The sequence below is a fragment of the Mchenga conophoros genome, linkage group LG2, assembly GCF_057382185.1.
Source record: "Mchenga conophoros isolate Kocher_MC1m ecotype Shallow Benthic linkage group LG2, M_conophoros_male_GT1.1, whole genome shotgun sequence".
Taxonomy (NCBI): Eukaryota; Metazoa; Chordata; class Actinopteri; order Cichliformes; family Cichlidae; genus Mchenga; species Mchenga conophoros.
The window spans coordinates 39,115,112-39,129,761 of record NC_140527.1 but is presented as its reverse complement, the minus strand read 5'-3'; the positions used below and the strand labels follow the sequence as shown (position 1 = coordinate 39,129,761).

General features: G+C 42.3%; 2 protein-coding genes across 3 annotated transcripts; both read left to right on the top strand.

Annotated features, from left to right (window-relative positions):
• The first annotated feature begins 2,571 nt into the window (after positions 1-2,571).
• Positions 2,572-10,772, top strand: mcm7 (minichromosome maintenance complex component 7). 2 transcript variants are annotated; one of them, XM_085245379.1, is made up of 15 exons: positions 2,572-2,790; positions 4,844-4,923; positions 5,403-5,567; positions 5,671-5,795; positions 5,882-6,062; positions 6,410-6,547; positions 6,631-6,780; positions 6,873-6,987; positions 7,075-7,206; positions 7,443-7,526; positions 7,788-7,999; positions 8,120-8,385; positions 8,505-8,673; positions 9,736-9,845; positions 10,174-10,772. In XM_085245379.1, the coding sequence occupies exons 1-15, from the start codon at positions 2,760-2,762 to the stop codon at positions 10,385-10,387; spliced, it is 2,172 nt and encodes a 723-aa protein (XP_085101505.1). In that variant the 5' UTR covers positions 2,572-2,759; the 3' UTR covers positions 10,388-10,772. The 2 variants fall into 2 exon arrangements, with proteins under 2 accessions (XP_085101505.1, XP_085101495.1); XM_085245369.1 differs by lacking the exon at positions 2,572-2,790 and adding an exon at positions 4,070-4,215.
• Positions 10,773-11,875: 1,103 nt separating this feature from the next.
• and4 (actinodin4) lies at positions 11,876-14,442 on the top strand. The gene is made up of 5 exons (XM_085245344.1): positions 11,876-11,886; positions 12,206-12,269; positions 12,365-12,409; positions 12,506-12,666; positions 13,235-14,442. The coding sequence occupies exons 2-5, from the start codon at positions 12,215-12,217 to the stop codon at positions 14,015-14,017; spliced, it is 1,044 nt and encodes a 347-aa protein (XP_085101470.1). The 5' UTR covers positions 11,876-11,886; positions 12,206-12,214; the 3' UTR covers positions 14,018-14,442.
• Positions 14,443-14,650: the final 208 nt, after the last annotated feature.

Below are 14,650 nucleotides of genomic sequence, written 5' to 3'. Positions count from 1 at the left end.
GGGTGTTATTTTTGACTCTGAGCTTGGTTTTATCCCACATATTAAACATGTAACTAAAATTGGATTTTATCATCTAAAAAATATAGCCAGAGTCGCCCTATTCTCTCTCGGGCCAACACGGAGATGCTGATGCATGCTTTTATTACCAGTCGCATTGATTACTGTAATGCCCTGCTCTCTGGTCTTCCTAAGAAGAATATTTCAACTTTACAACTCTTGCAAAACTCGGCAGCTCGTGTGCTGACGAAGACCAGAGGGCGGGCCCACATTACACCGGTTTTAGAATCGCTGCACTGGCTCCCCGTGTGTTTCAGGATCGATTTTAAAGTTCTTTTATTGGTTTTTAAATGTCTTAATGGTCTTGGGCCTTCTTATCTCTCAGATCTGCTTTTACCATACGAACCCTCGCGGACCCTGAGGTCCTCTGGTACTGGCCTTTTGATTGTCCCTAAAGTCAGGACACATACTCACGGAGAAGCAGCTTTTCAGTGGTATGGTCCTCGTCTGTGGAACAGCCTGCCGGAGGAGCTCAGGGCCGCAGAGAACGTACATGTTTTTAAGAACAGGCTCAAGACCCACCTTTTTAATTTAGCTTTTACTTAGCGTTTATTTATTTTATGCTTATTTATTCTATCCTGTTATTCTATTATTAATTTAGGATTTACCTAATATTTTTTGATTTTATTCTTATTCATTTTTTAATCTTCTTATTCTATTTATATTTATATTTATATTGTATCCTGTTCTTATTTATTTTATCATTTTACCCTGTATATATCTCCAGTGTTTCCTCGGAGGGCGCTCTCTGCACCGGGGCTGTTATTGACCGTGGCTGCTGGGTCTCTGGGGTCCTCTCAGCCTAGTTGGGGGGCTCCTTGGCTTCCCTCCTGCTGTGTGCCCAGCCCGGAGGCTGCGGTCTGTGACCGGCTCCCGGTGCAGACGGCTCTCTGTTATAATGTTTCCTCACTTGGCTCATGCGAGCCCAGCCCAATTTTTACTCTTTAAGTGTGCGCGTGTGTGTATGTGTGTGTGGGTGGGGGTGGGGGGATATATGTGTATTGAGAGTGTGGGGAGTGAGTTGGAGGGTGGGGTGGGCTGCTTTTAACTATGTAAAGCACTTTGTGCTACATTTTTTCTGTATGAAAAGTGCTTTATAAATAAAGATTGATTGATTGATTGATTGAAGATATACGGTGGTATTTTACAGTGATCAAAAACCTTAAGAATCAGCTTTAGGTTTTCTCTATTTAATTAATCAAAACTTGAGGTTATTTATCTAGAAATTTTGACTTTCTCTGAAATGGCTTTAAAGTACTTGTCTGTCTTCCTCCCCTCACCCTCAACTGTTGTGATAAATGGCTAATTTATATAACTACTGTTGTGATTCAGCACTGTATACAGAAAATTAATTGGGAGGGGGGGTGATTATTAGGCGTCTCAAAATTTATTCCTAGTTGTAAGTAACTTAAAGTTGAGCTGCTCAATAAGTCAAAGTTTTAAGACTCATCAAAATGTTGACTTGGCTATGACAGGCACTTTTAAGCCACAAACAAGCTTCCATACAACCTAATGACAATTAAAATGTGCGACATTTTCATTATATTTCCATATGTGAGAAAATGTCAGAAAAACATTTGCTATATAACATGTATGTTATAAAATGGGGAAATACTACTGAAGCGTAGAGCTGCCACCCAGGCAAAAGAAAAATACAAGTGTATCACGTTATAACGTGAAAGGTTTATTGTTCTAACAAGATACTTTTCCTGTTTGTACAATATACTTTTCACGTTTGAACAACATAATATCACGTTATTACAATATACATAATTATCACGTTCGTACAATATAAATATTATATTGTACGAACGTGATGATTATGTTCGTACAATATAATAGGAGATAAGATGTACCACAATGTAAGGAGTGCTCTGACACGTTGATAAATATGTTTTTTTCCTTTCTCGCAGTCGATTAGATGAGATGATAAGGCTGTATGAAAAAATGTTCCTATTAAGTTTTGAACTGAACTGCCAGTAGCTTTTGGTGTACAATTCAAACACTGCAGATGTATTTGCTAAAAACAAACACAAATAATCTGTCACTAGAACAAACAAACAAAAAAGAATGACCATTCATATAAGGAAGGAATCAATTATCACGTTCGTACAATATTATATTGTACGAACGTGATGATTATGTATATTGTAATAACGTGATATTATGTTGTTCAAACGTGAAAAGTATATTGTACAAACAGGAAAAGTATCTTGTTAGAACAATAAACCTTTCACGTTATAACGTGATACACTTGTATTTTTCTTTTGCCTGGGTGGCAGCTCTACGCTTCCGTAAAATACAGCTGTAAATCATGACATTATGTTGGGTTCATTCGTTCCACGCTCACCCTGTTGACACTGGGTTGCGCATGAATCCAATCATCGCATTTCGCGCCATTCCTGACAAACGGGGCGGAAGTTCGCACAGTCAGGTGACACCAGACTGCCCGCAGTTTTCGCGCCACCACCGAATCCCGCCTCTCCCCGCCGAAAGAAGCGACTCTATTGGCTGAGGGAGACGTCAGACTCGCGCCACTTCTTGTACAGAGATAGGGGAGAAGCGCTGGCTGCTAGTGAATAAGTGTCCGGTGTTAGTGAAATTTTTTTTTTTTAAAAAGACCGAGCTTTGAGATAAATTGCGTTTCTCCCCTCGCGTTTTTGGAAGTAAGTTATCTTAACTGAAGCGCAATACCTGCAATCATGGCTCGCAAGGATTACGAAGCAGAGAAAGGTAATGTTTCATCTTTAACGTCATGGCAGCAACAGGTTGGCCGTTTTAGTCAACTTTTTACCAAATGACTTCTAAAATCCCACACGAAACCTTGGTGAACGTATATCACGGGGTGTACTGGCTATGAAGTTGGATATAATATAAATTTTGATTTCATGTGCGAAAGCGCAACATTACCGCTTCGTTTCATTACTAACTCAACTTGAAAGAAAACAATGATAGAAAATAAATGAGTGCTTGCACATGGTGTCAAGAAACGCGCGACACACGGGAGCAGTGTTAAGAATAAGTTGCACAAACTTGTGTGAACATTAGCTATCCTCTTGATAACGACTTCGGTACTGTGTGTGTGTGTGTGCGTGCGCGCGCGCGCGCGACCGACAGAGGCTGTTGGCTCCACGGTGACCCGGATGGATCCTTAAACAAAGGAGCAGGCGCCACTGTGCAGCAGCAAGCACATGTCTCAACAGTTACACGAGCTGTTCGACTAAAGATAATCATTAATGTCGCGAAGTTTTTCATTTTTAATGTGTAACATTTAAAGTCAAAGATAAAGCACTAGGCTGAAAAGTTGATCATCGTTTCAGATAACTTTATAAAGGCCACTCAAATGCTAGCTAAGTTCATATCAAACGCGAGCGCAACCTTAACATTTAATGGTACACAATGGCAGTAAGTTAACCCCTACTTCGCTTTTTAATAACTGAATTTTATAATGTCCACATTTAGAGTTTAGTTGAGGTGTTTAAACGTCTTCAAATCGGATTAACTAGTAACCGCGAGCTAGCTGCTGTCAGTTAACCTGTTAACGTGCTGTTCTGTGGTTAGCACGTTTACGCTGAGGGTCACAATATGTATATATATTTCTAAAAACGTAAGAAGACTCTAAATGATTGTTTACTTTGGGTAAACAAACTTTATTTCTGTTACACAAACATCTAAAAGGGCAGGGTTTTACTAAAAATCGACCATTATAACAACACCATCAACGTTACGTTACGGTAAGTTTAAATTTGCAGCGGTGCTTGAGGCACTCTAAAGGTCCGAATAAACTTCACAAACACCCGAGTCATCATTCGTGAATCTAACCGACCGCTTAAAGGCTGAAGTTTGTGGTGCATGAACCATCGATAGCATTAAGAAAGCTACTTCCACCGCCAAGAGATTAAGAGCAATAAGCTCGCAGTGATGGGGCTGCCTGCGCCTTGTGTTCAGTACACCCCGGCTAACCCTAGGCTAACATTAGAAGATGGCTGGCTGTGGTTTGAAAACAACAGCCGGGACTGTTTTTAAGAGCGGAGGGATGGCGGAGGGATACCGCGAGTGACTGGGCACAAAAAGCCATGTGCTGCTTTGTTTACAATAACATCCTCGAAGAGAGAAATAAAAAAAGCAGAGGTGCGGATTTGCTGCTACCGCGTCAAAGTAAGTGGAGTATTTTATTTATCACGGCCAAGAGTAGTTTCGTTTCTCGAAGCGCTGAATTAAATATTGTTAACAGTTGTGGCTCTTTCGAGAAGTGGGGGATATTTTCAAAAAAAAAAATGGACCCTGAACTGAGCGCGCCTGTTGTTGTATTTACATTATTGCCCAGAAGCTATCTGCTGCGTGTCGCCAGTTATTTCGCTCTAAAACTATTATGTGGAAACGTCAGAGCGGAGTTGGCATCATGTAACACATCAGTGGCAGTTTGTGCTTTACTGTAAGGCAGTAGTGACTCATCGAGATTACAGGATGCCATGTTACTCAACAAAGGGGGTCGTCGCAGGACAACAAATTAGCTCACAGTGTGTAGGCCCATTGCCGGTGGTGTTAATCAACAATTTAAACAGATTTTAAGCTCAGAAATAAGATTTATTGTTTAAAGGGAACTAAAGTAAACAGCCTTTTCTTTGTGTGTGTGTGTGTGTGTGTGTGTGTGTGTGTGTGGGGCTAACAATCAATCTCCACCTAGTGTTTGCTGCATGTGGCCTGTCTGGGTTTTTTTGTTTGTTTGTTTTCTCGTCTCCCTCCTGTTAAATTGTACTGAAGGTATTTTTTGGTTGTTTTGCAGAAAAATGCAAAAGGTTCCTGCAGGAATTTTACACAGAGGATGACAACGGGAAGAAGCTGTTCAAGTATGGAGCCCAACTTGTGAGTATACTACAGAAATAATGAGTATAGATTTAGTTTTCAGAGTTGGTTCATTGCAGATTTTTGATATTATTGCACTTAAAAGAAAAAGTACAAATCTGGTGTGCTAATGAGCGCTGATGCTTCACTGGTCAGTGAATAAAACATTTTAGCTACACTGTTCTTTGACACCATTTGTTGTCTTTACAAGCAGACATTTATGATTTGACAAAATCATAAATGTAAATGTTTATTTGAACTAGTTATTTTTGTTATAAGTAGAATAGTTTTGGGTGGATTGCATTAAAATGTAAAAGTGAAAGCAAAACTAAATGGCTCTTAATCAAGCTTCCATGTGAAAGATGGAAAAAGGCTCTTACCTATTTACGAAATGCATAATTCCCTTTTTGCTTCTAAATGTAGATGAAGGTGTGTTTGGCGTTAGTAGTAGCTGCAAAGATGGTTGTGTAATTGTTGGGTGATCATCTAATTAATTGCAGGTGGCGCTGGCCCACAGGGAGCGGGTGGCTCTTTTTGTGGATCTGGATGATGTGGCTGAAGAAGACCCCGAGCTGGTCGAGAGCATCTGTGAGAATGCTAAACGTTACACAGCGCTGTTTGCTGATGCTGTCCACGAGTTGCTGCCAGAGTACAAGGAAAGAGATGTATGTTGATCAGTTTAAGAAGTGCCAAAAATGAATTGCTATTGTGATTTTTGCCCAGGATTAATGCGTCTATTTTTTATTTTATTTTTTTTAAAATACATAGATTATTGCCAAAGATTCTCTGGATGTGTACATTGAGCACAGGCTGATGATGGAACAAAGGGGTCGTGACCCTGCAGATACAAGAGACCCTCGTAATCAATACCCGCCTGAACTCATGAGGAGATTGTAAGTTGAATCGGATTCAGAGCTGAGCTTTTACTGCATGTCTTTATTTGTCCTTTGATTATACAACTGTGAACTTCTTCCCACAGCGAGCTTTACTTTAAAGCTCCAAGCACCTCTAAACCCAAAGTGGTGCGTGATATTCGAGCCGACAGCATCGGTCACCTGGTTGCAGTTCGGGGTATTGTGACTCGAGCGACTGAGGTCAAACCGATGATGGCCGTGGCTACATACACATGTGACCAGTGTGGCGCTGAGACCTACCAACCAGTAAGACGGTTTTTAATCATCTATACCATAGGTGTCGAATCCATACCAAATTACTATTAGAGCTGGCCTACTGGTATTACACAGCTAATATATATATTGTTTAGTATTAAGCTTTGCTTGTTCCATATTCAGTTTTTCAGCAAAACGTGTTTTAGTCCATAAGAAGAGATTCATTCTTATATCTGGAGGAATAAATATATTTCAATAAATATTAACGTTAGCCCGCGACTTTGTTCCAGTTTTGAATTTTGGCCCACTGTGTGTTTGAGTTTGACACCCCTGATCTATACATCTATATGCTTTCACAGGAACAAAGTTTTTCATCGTATCCTCTCGTTTTCCTTCAGATCCAGTCTCCTTCCTTCATGCCGCTTGTTATGTGTCCCAGCCAAGAGTGTGTCACCAACAAATCTGGAGGGCGACTGTACTTGCAGACGAGAGGCTCCAAATTCATCAAGTTCCAGGAACTGCGTATTCAGGAACACGTAAGAAACTCCCAAACTTGTTATGTTTGTATTCAGTTGTTTTGGTTAACATTAGCTCACAAGTTTTGTCTGGTATTACACAGAGTGACCAAGTACCTGTTGGAAACATCCCAAGGAGCATGACGGTGTACGTGCGTGGCGAAAACACACGTCTTGCCCAGCCAGGAGACCACGTAGCCATCACAGGAATCTTCCTCCCTCTGCTGCGCACAGGCTTCAGTCAGGCTGTTCAGGTATAATCTGCTTGTCAAAGTACACATGGGCTACTGCAATAATCTCATCTCCAGAAAGAAACTGAAATGTATTGTGGTTTTGCTCTTTTCAGGGTCTCCTGTCAGAAACCTATCTGGAGTGTCACAGCATTACACTCATGAACAAGACTGAGGATGATGAACTAGGTAACGAGGAGCTGACCGATGAGGAGTTGCGAAGCATCACAGGTCTGTTTGTTGGACATCACTACAATAGGAACACATAAACTGAGACCTTGGTCTTTAGTGTCTGAGGTGAATTTTTTTTCTTTATAGATGAAGGATTTTATGAGAAGCTAGCTGGCTCCATAGCGCCAGAGATCTATGGACACGAAGATGTGAAGAAGGCTTTGCTGCTGTTGCTGGTTGGAGGAGTGGAACAGGCTCCCAAAGGCATGAAAATCAGAGGTGAGGACAAACAAGATTATAACGGCAGAATCCTTTTCTTCTGTTTCATCATATTGTAACATAGCTTTCTAATACTAATTTGAATGTATAATTTTAATATAATTTATGCTCCTTTATCACGCTGGCACAAGACCAAACTTTTTTATTCCATAGGTACATTTCTTTGAAGTTGTTTTTCCTCATTAAATGTTGTAATCACTGCAGTGCTCTTACTCCGTTGTCTCTTCTTCCTCAAGGCAACATTAATATCTGCCTGATGGGAGATCCAGGAGTCGCCAAGTCCCAGCTGCTGTCCTACATTGATCGTCTGGCTCCTCGAAGTGAGTCCTGTTTGTTGTCCCCTATCTGGTTTAATGCTTTATCTAGTATGGCGTTTACTTTCCATTAGGTCCTACACTGTGACGGCTTAACTTCTGGTGGGATAGTTTGATTAGAGCACTCACTTTTTGTTTTAATGCAAAGTTTTGAATGCCAACAGCCTGTCATATAATTGGAAGTTTTATTCTGAGTGAAGCTTGAAGTATTAACCGTTTGATCAACAGCTAATTGTAGCTTTTTCTTGTTCCCTGTCTGCTGTTCAGGCCAGTACACAACAGGTCGTGGTTCATCTGGGGTCGGTCTGACTGCGGCAGTGATGCGTGACCCCCTAACCGGTGAGATGACTCTAGAAGGAGGAGCCTTAGTTCTGGCTGACCTGGGCATCTGCTGCATTGATGAGTTTGATAAGATGGCGGATGCAGATCGAACCGCCATCCATGAAGTCATGGAACAACAGACCATCTCCATTGCTAAGGTATCCTTAATTACTGCCAGTACTCGGGGGGGGGGGAGGGAAGAGTATTAGGGGAAGTATCTGGAAACATTCAATGCCTGTTTAACATCCACACTCAAGTTGATTTAATCTCCCTTCCAGGCTGGCATCATGACCTCCCTCAACGCCCGTTGCTCTATTCTAGCAGCAGCTAACCCCGCCTATGGCCGCTACAATCCCCGGAAGAGCATCGAGCAGAACATTCAGCTGCCAGCTGCTCTGCTCTCCCGTTTCGACTTGCTGTGGCTCATCCAGGACAAACCAGATGCTGATGCTGACCTGCGTCTGGCCCAGCACATCACCTACGTGCACCAGCACTCCCGCCAACCGCCCTCACACTTCACCCCTATTGACATGAAACTGATGAGGTGAGAATTTGCATGTTTAAAAATGAACACATGAAGGTTATTGTTGTAGCTCAGAATTTACTTCAAATAGGTCTGCGTAATAGACAATATTAACTAATGACAAATGTAATTTCCATCAGGCGTTATATATCTCTGTGCAAGAAGCGGCAGCCTGTGGTGCCCGAGTCACTGGCCGATTACATCACTGCTGCTTACGTGGAAATGAGAAAAGAGGCTCGGGTCAGCAAAGACACCACCTTCACCTCTGCTCGTACGCTCCTCTCCATCCTGCGCCTCTCCACTGCACTGGTAAGAATTCCACATCCACTTGAGTAGTAGTGGGTGGCTGGAAACATTTAGAGGCCAATCTCACTGATTGAACTCCTGCAGGAGGGTTATAATTTTGTCAGACATTTGTTTTAAGAAGTGAAACAGGGTTACAATTGTTTTTCATCAAACTTCAGTGGAACTTACATTTGCAGACAAGTGTCGTATGGGGTTCGGTTGCACAACTTTTGTGGAGCTTTTAATGGAATTAAATTGTCTTGATCGATCGTCCAGTGTGGGATAAAGTGCTTACAGTGCAGGTAGTGATGATAATCTGGCCTACTGCATTGTGAGCACTTCTTTCCCACGCTGGACAAAAATCTCTGACTGCCAAAACCAGTCCCAGTAGCAAAAACGCTACACCCACTCACAACATGAATATTATTAAAAAAGCTTGAATTAAGTCTGTCTTGTATCATCTCTGCCTCTGGTTGTCAAAAGTGCTGTTTGTGCAGGTAGCAGTCATCCACCTACTGCAAAACCAGCACTTCAGGTTAACAGGTAGGCAATATGCTGCACACAGATGTCCACAAGGGGGCAAAACACAGCCACAAGCAGTATTGGTGCCACAGCTGCACATCAGCTTATTTGTGTGTTTTCAGATGACTCATTTGGTATTTTCCTCTTCATGACCACGAGGGAGCTGCTTTAATGTCTTTGCTGATCCTGGCCAGCTTTGCAGGGTGGGCAGTCAGCCTGTGTGCATAAGGACCAGCTGTGCAAACCCATGCAAAACTGACCATGGCCAGGACTGTCATCAGTGTATTCTACAAAAATCCCAAATTGATCATAACAGTATTCAGATGGGATCTTTTGTGTGCTGTTTTGATTTCATGCTATAGAGAGACTAGCTGGTGTTGAGAGGCGGAGACTTGGGCAATTGCCGGGCATCCCAGAGGGCATTGCACTTGTCTCGGTCTGACAGTGCCGGCACAGCGCAGCCTAAGTTGAGATGGATATTGTAGGATTATTTTTAACTCTTATTCGTGCATTCACTCAAACTACAGTCTTAGCATTATCTTCACCTTTAACTCCCTACTTCAGGCTCGGCTTCGCATGATGGACACCGTAGAGAAGGAAGATGTAAACGAGGCCATGAGGCTGATGGAGATGTCCAAGGATTCATTACAGGCTGACAAATCCAGCACCACAAGGTTAGAGCTAAAAACCAGGCCTGTTTTTTAAATATGGCTTTCAGTGAGCTCAGACTAACATGACTGGATGTCATCTGATTCAGAGCTGTTTTATGAGTTTCTTGCATGTCCTGAAGGAAGCTGTAAAACTTGCTTGATTTTTATGGAGCTCTGTTCACACGACAGCATGTTCAAAACGAGCAGGAAATGTAGTTTGTGCATTCGTACGTGTACATGTAGTATGTTTACATGCCTTACTTTGTGCCATTTCTGAGTAGGTTTATTCAAAATTCCTTGAGGCTTTAAAGTTAACTTTTTTTTTTTTTAATATCTGCTTTCTCATCTGCAGGACGCAGCGACCGGCCGACGTCATCTTCTCTCTGGTGCGCGAGCTCGCCGCAGAGGGCCGTGGAGCCGGTGGGTTGGTTCGCATGGCTGAAGCAGAGCAACGTTGCGTCTCTCGTGGCTTCACGCCCGCCCAGTTCCAGGAGGCCTTGGAGGAGTACGAAGAGCTGAACGTGTGGCAGGTCAACCAGGCCCGCACGCGCATCACTTTCGTCTGAACAACCCGGGACACGCCTTCATGCACATTTTGTTTCAGTCACCTGAGGGAGGGTGGGGGACTCTTTGTTGTGGGTTTTCTACAGACTTGTAATGAGGTTAAGCATTTTGTAAGTCCAGCAGATGGAAGATTCTTTTTAAATATGACTCTTATTGCGAGAATTCCAGCTAATGGAAACCCAGAACTCCCGAAGAATCCTGTTAACAGTACCTTGCTTGTAAATATGTACGTCAGAAGTTAGTATTGTGAAGTATTTCCTGTGGTTTGGCTGCAAGCATCCGTTTAACATTGAGCATTTCTGTACATTTTATACTTGATGATGCAAATCAGACAAATTTATATTGAGCCTTGTATTGTGAGAGTTAAAATAAAATGATGGTTCAATACTCTGCCTGGTGCCGAGTCTTCTGTGCACATAATGTGGGATGAAGAAATGTGTATGAACACCTGGTTTCACAGTGGGGACGCCTCGCTAATCCTTTGAGTAACGCCTGCCCACAAAACATACAGGTCTGCAAGTCACAATTTTCATGTTGAAAGACAAAACCCGCACGACTTTGGGTTTGTGAGTCACTGAACCAAAGATTTCAAAAGGCTTGGATATTCAGAAAAGGCAACAAATGTTTAATGCTGCCAAATCTAGCTTTCAAAACCGCAAGCTTCCAGCTGTATGATGAATGATCCTGTAACCCACTAACACATTGTATGCACTGTCTCGGTAGAGTAACTAGTAATCATGTGTCACCTAAATGTTTTGGTCTACTGATGACATGTATCTAAATAATTGCATCTAATACAGCAAGAAGCTAAAACAATGTAAACTTGGAAATTATATTTTCATCATGGACATTATTCACAATCTATTTATCACATTTGACATCGTTATGATTGGGGAATGTGGGAGAATAACATTAAACTGACCAGTGTGTGTTATTGCATGTATGTTTAGTATGACGGCCTTCAGTAAGAATGCAGTCTGAGTATTGAACATGCCGAGACAAAGGCGGCTTTTTCTGTAGATAGCTGTCCTGTGTTCAAAAAGCAGGTGTTCACTGGGTAAAAATAACCTTTAGAAACCGGTGGTGTTTCAGAAATCTGTGAAGTCTCATTATGAATGTATGTTTAAGGCAACATGGGTTGTCATCTATGTTTTTTGTAAGCTTTTCTGGCATGGATATTGTGTTAGTAGGCAGCATTTTCACTACGGTTGCAGTTGCCCCAGCAGGTGATGCTTCACTTCCACACTTAATGGGGAGTTTCCATTTGAAGTCTGTTTTGTTTTATGGCTTTGCTGCAAAGGTCCTGAGGCTTTCTGTTCTTAATTGGCGCCAAAGGCCCCACATTAAAGTGTATTAAAAGGAAGGTGGAGACAAGATTTCGGTCTCAAAGTCGGTAGAGTCCGATTGGATAGAAGATAATGTTACAGGGTAACCGACGCTGAGATGTGTATTTAACCCACTCAGCCTTGTTCAGACCAGTGAAGACTGCCTCCCGAGTCAGGTGAGTAAAACGGGCAGATGTGTTTTCTTTACAATCTTGGGTCGTGCAATAAGAAGCAAAAATATAATTTGAATTAATAAAGTTATTAATTGCAAGCCACATTTATATTCTACAGTCTATATTAATCTTTGCATTTAGAGCATCAGATTGCAGAACAGTTTTACCTGAAGACATATTTTTATGTCTTACAATTGAATTTTGGTATTAGACACATACCTTTGTTAAATGTGTAGATGTGAAATGTAATTGATTCAGAGTTATTTTGTACGAACTAACAGTTTTCCTCAAAATGATCATTTCCTTTTCTTCATGATCACAGAGGTTCAAGATGATTTCTTCATCGTGCTTGGTGGGGGCACTCTTCTGTCTTGTGTTTCTCCCAGGTCTGCTCTGCTTCTTTTACTTCACAATGTCACAGGTTCACCTCTCAAAAACAATCAAAATCAACATCCACAAATTATTTTTCATCCTCTTTCAGGCCTGCTGGAGGCCAAATCTTTGTTGAATGTCATAAAGCAGGAACGTAAGTTAAAAAAGAACAATTTTCTGAGGCTTTATGCAGCGGTGCTGTTTTTCCAACTGTTTTTGAAAGACTCAGCTTCATCTCCTCTTTTTACAGAGATGGTCCCTGTAGGCGATGTTAGCATTGATGCAGAGAAAGCAAATGATTTTCTGACTCACTCCAGACCAAAGCGTAATGCGGACCCTCGGTGGTACAGAGGAAACCCAGACTTCCAGGCTTACTACAAATACTACAGCAGCATCGGACACACTGAGGGGGTAAGAAACACTTTGGGCTTCCTGGGGTAGCCCAAATATTCACCGTCTATATAAGCACCTCAGAATGTGTCACTGTAGGTGTTCTTTATTTTAAACATTCTTTGTAGTAACAGAAAACTGTGACAAGTCACCTTTGCAGACCAGCAAATGTAAGATTTTAGCTAATAAGGATGTTAAATTTTGAATTCAGTCCAGGTTCTGGTTGTTTAAAATCAGCACCAACATGTTGTATCTGGATGTGGAAGATTTTAAATCTAAACCTTCATAGTTTAAAAAAAAGCAGGAAGAAAAAAGATTTTTCATTTTGATCTCAGAGGGTCGGGATTTTGGGATTCAAAACACATCACCTCTCGGCTTAGTCGAGAAGTGCGATTACAACTGAGCTTTTTAATTTAAAAACACATATAATCATGAACGATTTCAGATTTTAAATGTGTCTCAGGGTTTCTTTCTTAACCAACTGAAGATTATAAATCTACTTGTGGCAGCTTTTTTTTTTTTTTTGCAGTTTGATGCTACATAAATAAACCTGAGTTTGTCTTTCCTTTACTCTTTTTCCGCCTCTCAGCTCTATGAGATCGACAAGCTGCGAATGCTCTACCAGCAGATGAGGTACCTGGAGCACACCTACGGCCCTGATGCTTCCTATTTCCAGAGCAAACTGGGAGTGCCTATGATCATGTGTGACCCAGCCACAGACAAGAAGTGCAAAGTTGTTGCTCCTCCTCCTCCTCCACCGCCAATGAAAGGGGTCCCAAGACCCACAGAGCCTCCTGCTCTTCCTATTGCTCCAGCCATTTCACAGGCCGATGTGCTCTACCTGTGTAACCAAAAGGACCCCCTCTGCAAGCCTCACATTGTCTACATGCCCACAGGTGCAGTACCTGTGCTCTGTGACCCTCGGTACCACCCCCACTGCACTCCCCAGAAGGTTGCACCAGCTCCCGTGGCAGTGCCTCAACCACCTCCTCCTAAGAAATCTGGCCCACCTCCACCTCCCCCAGTCTTTGTCAAGAAGTCTCCCCCAGCTCACATCCGCACCTTTAAGGGCATGGAGTACGATTGTGACCCCTACTGGGATCCCGACTGCCTGATTGACAACCCACCCAGGCCCATCAAAGGAAAGGTTGTGGTCCCGCCACCCCCTCCGGTCGAGGAGGAAGAAGAGGAGGAACATGTGGAGGAGCCAGCACCTCCTGCACCCATTAAGAAAGTAACCTACTACCCTCACCCTTACTACTACCAGCACCCTCTACCCTACAACCCCAGGGATGATCTGTACGATCCAGCCCGCTTCCAGTACCCACGGCCTGCTGATGCTGCTGATGAGCCTGCAGAGGAGAGCCAGTAAAACATCCAGAGGGAGCAAAACAGACTATGAAAACATCCAAGTTGCACACTTTCACATCTTTTATATGTAATGTCAATAAAACCAATGTCTTAGCGCATTTTTAGATGCAGTGTAATTACATCGATGACTCAATGTGTAACTGCCAGTATGTGAAAAACCAATTTTCTTTTTGACAAGAATAAATTGTAACAAATCAGTTTTTCACCAGCGAGTAGCATTTTGAGTTGGAATATCCTTTTTGAAAGGTGCAAAGTAGCCTCAAAGGGAAAGCTTTGCTCCACCCATCGCCACATGGCAGGTAAAAATCACTTGTGAAGTACCAGCATGCATGCTGGGAGGCCATTATGTCTGTTCTGCTGTACATTTAATAGCCAAATAAATGCTGACTCCTGTTATTTTCCATACACTCTGGAGCAATAAGTCACCCTGCAGTCTTTTTCCTGCCTCTCTGTCCAAAACCTATAAGGGCAATCAAACAGCAGGAACACAACTTCAGTGGGTGATCTGCAAACGTGCTGCTACTGCCAATAAACCTCCAGCTAGGCGAGCTCCACGTAGCAGACTTTCATGTGCTCATTTAAAAGTGCAGCTCTGACTTTTTTTAATGTGCTTCGTTGACAGAAGATTCAAAGT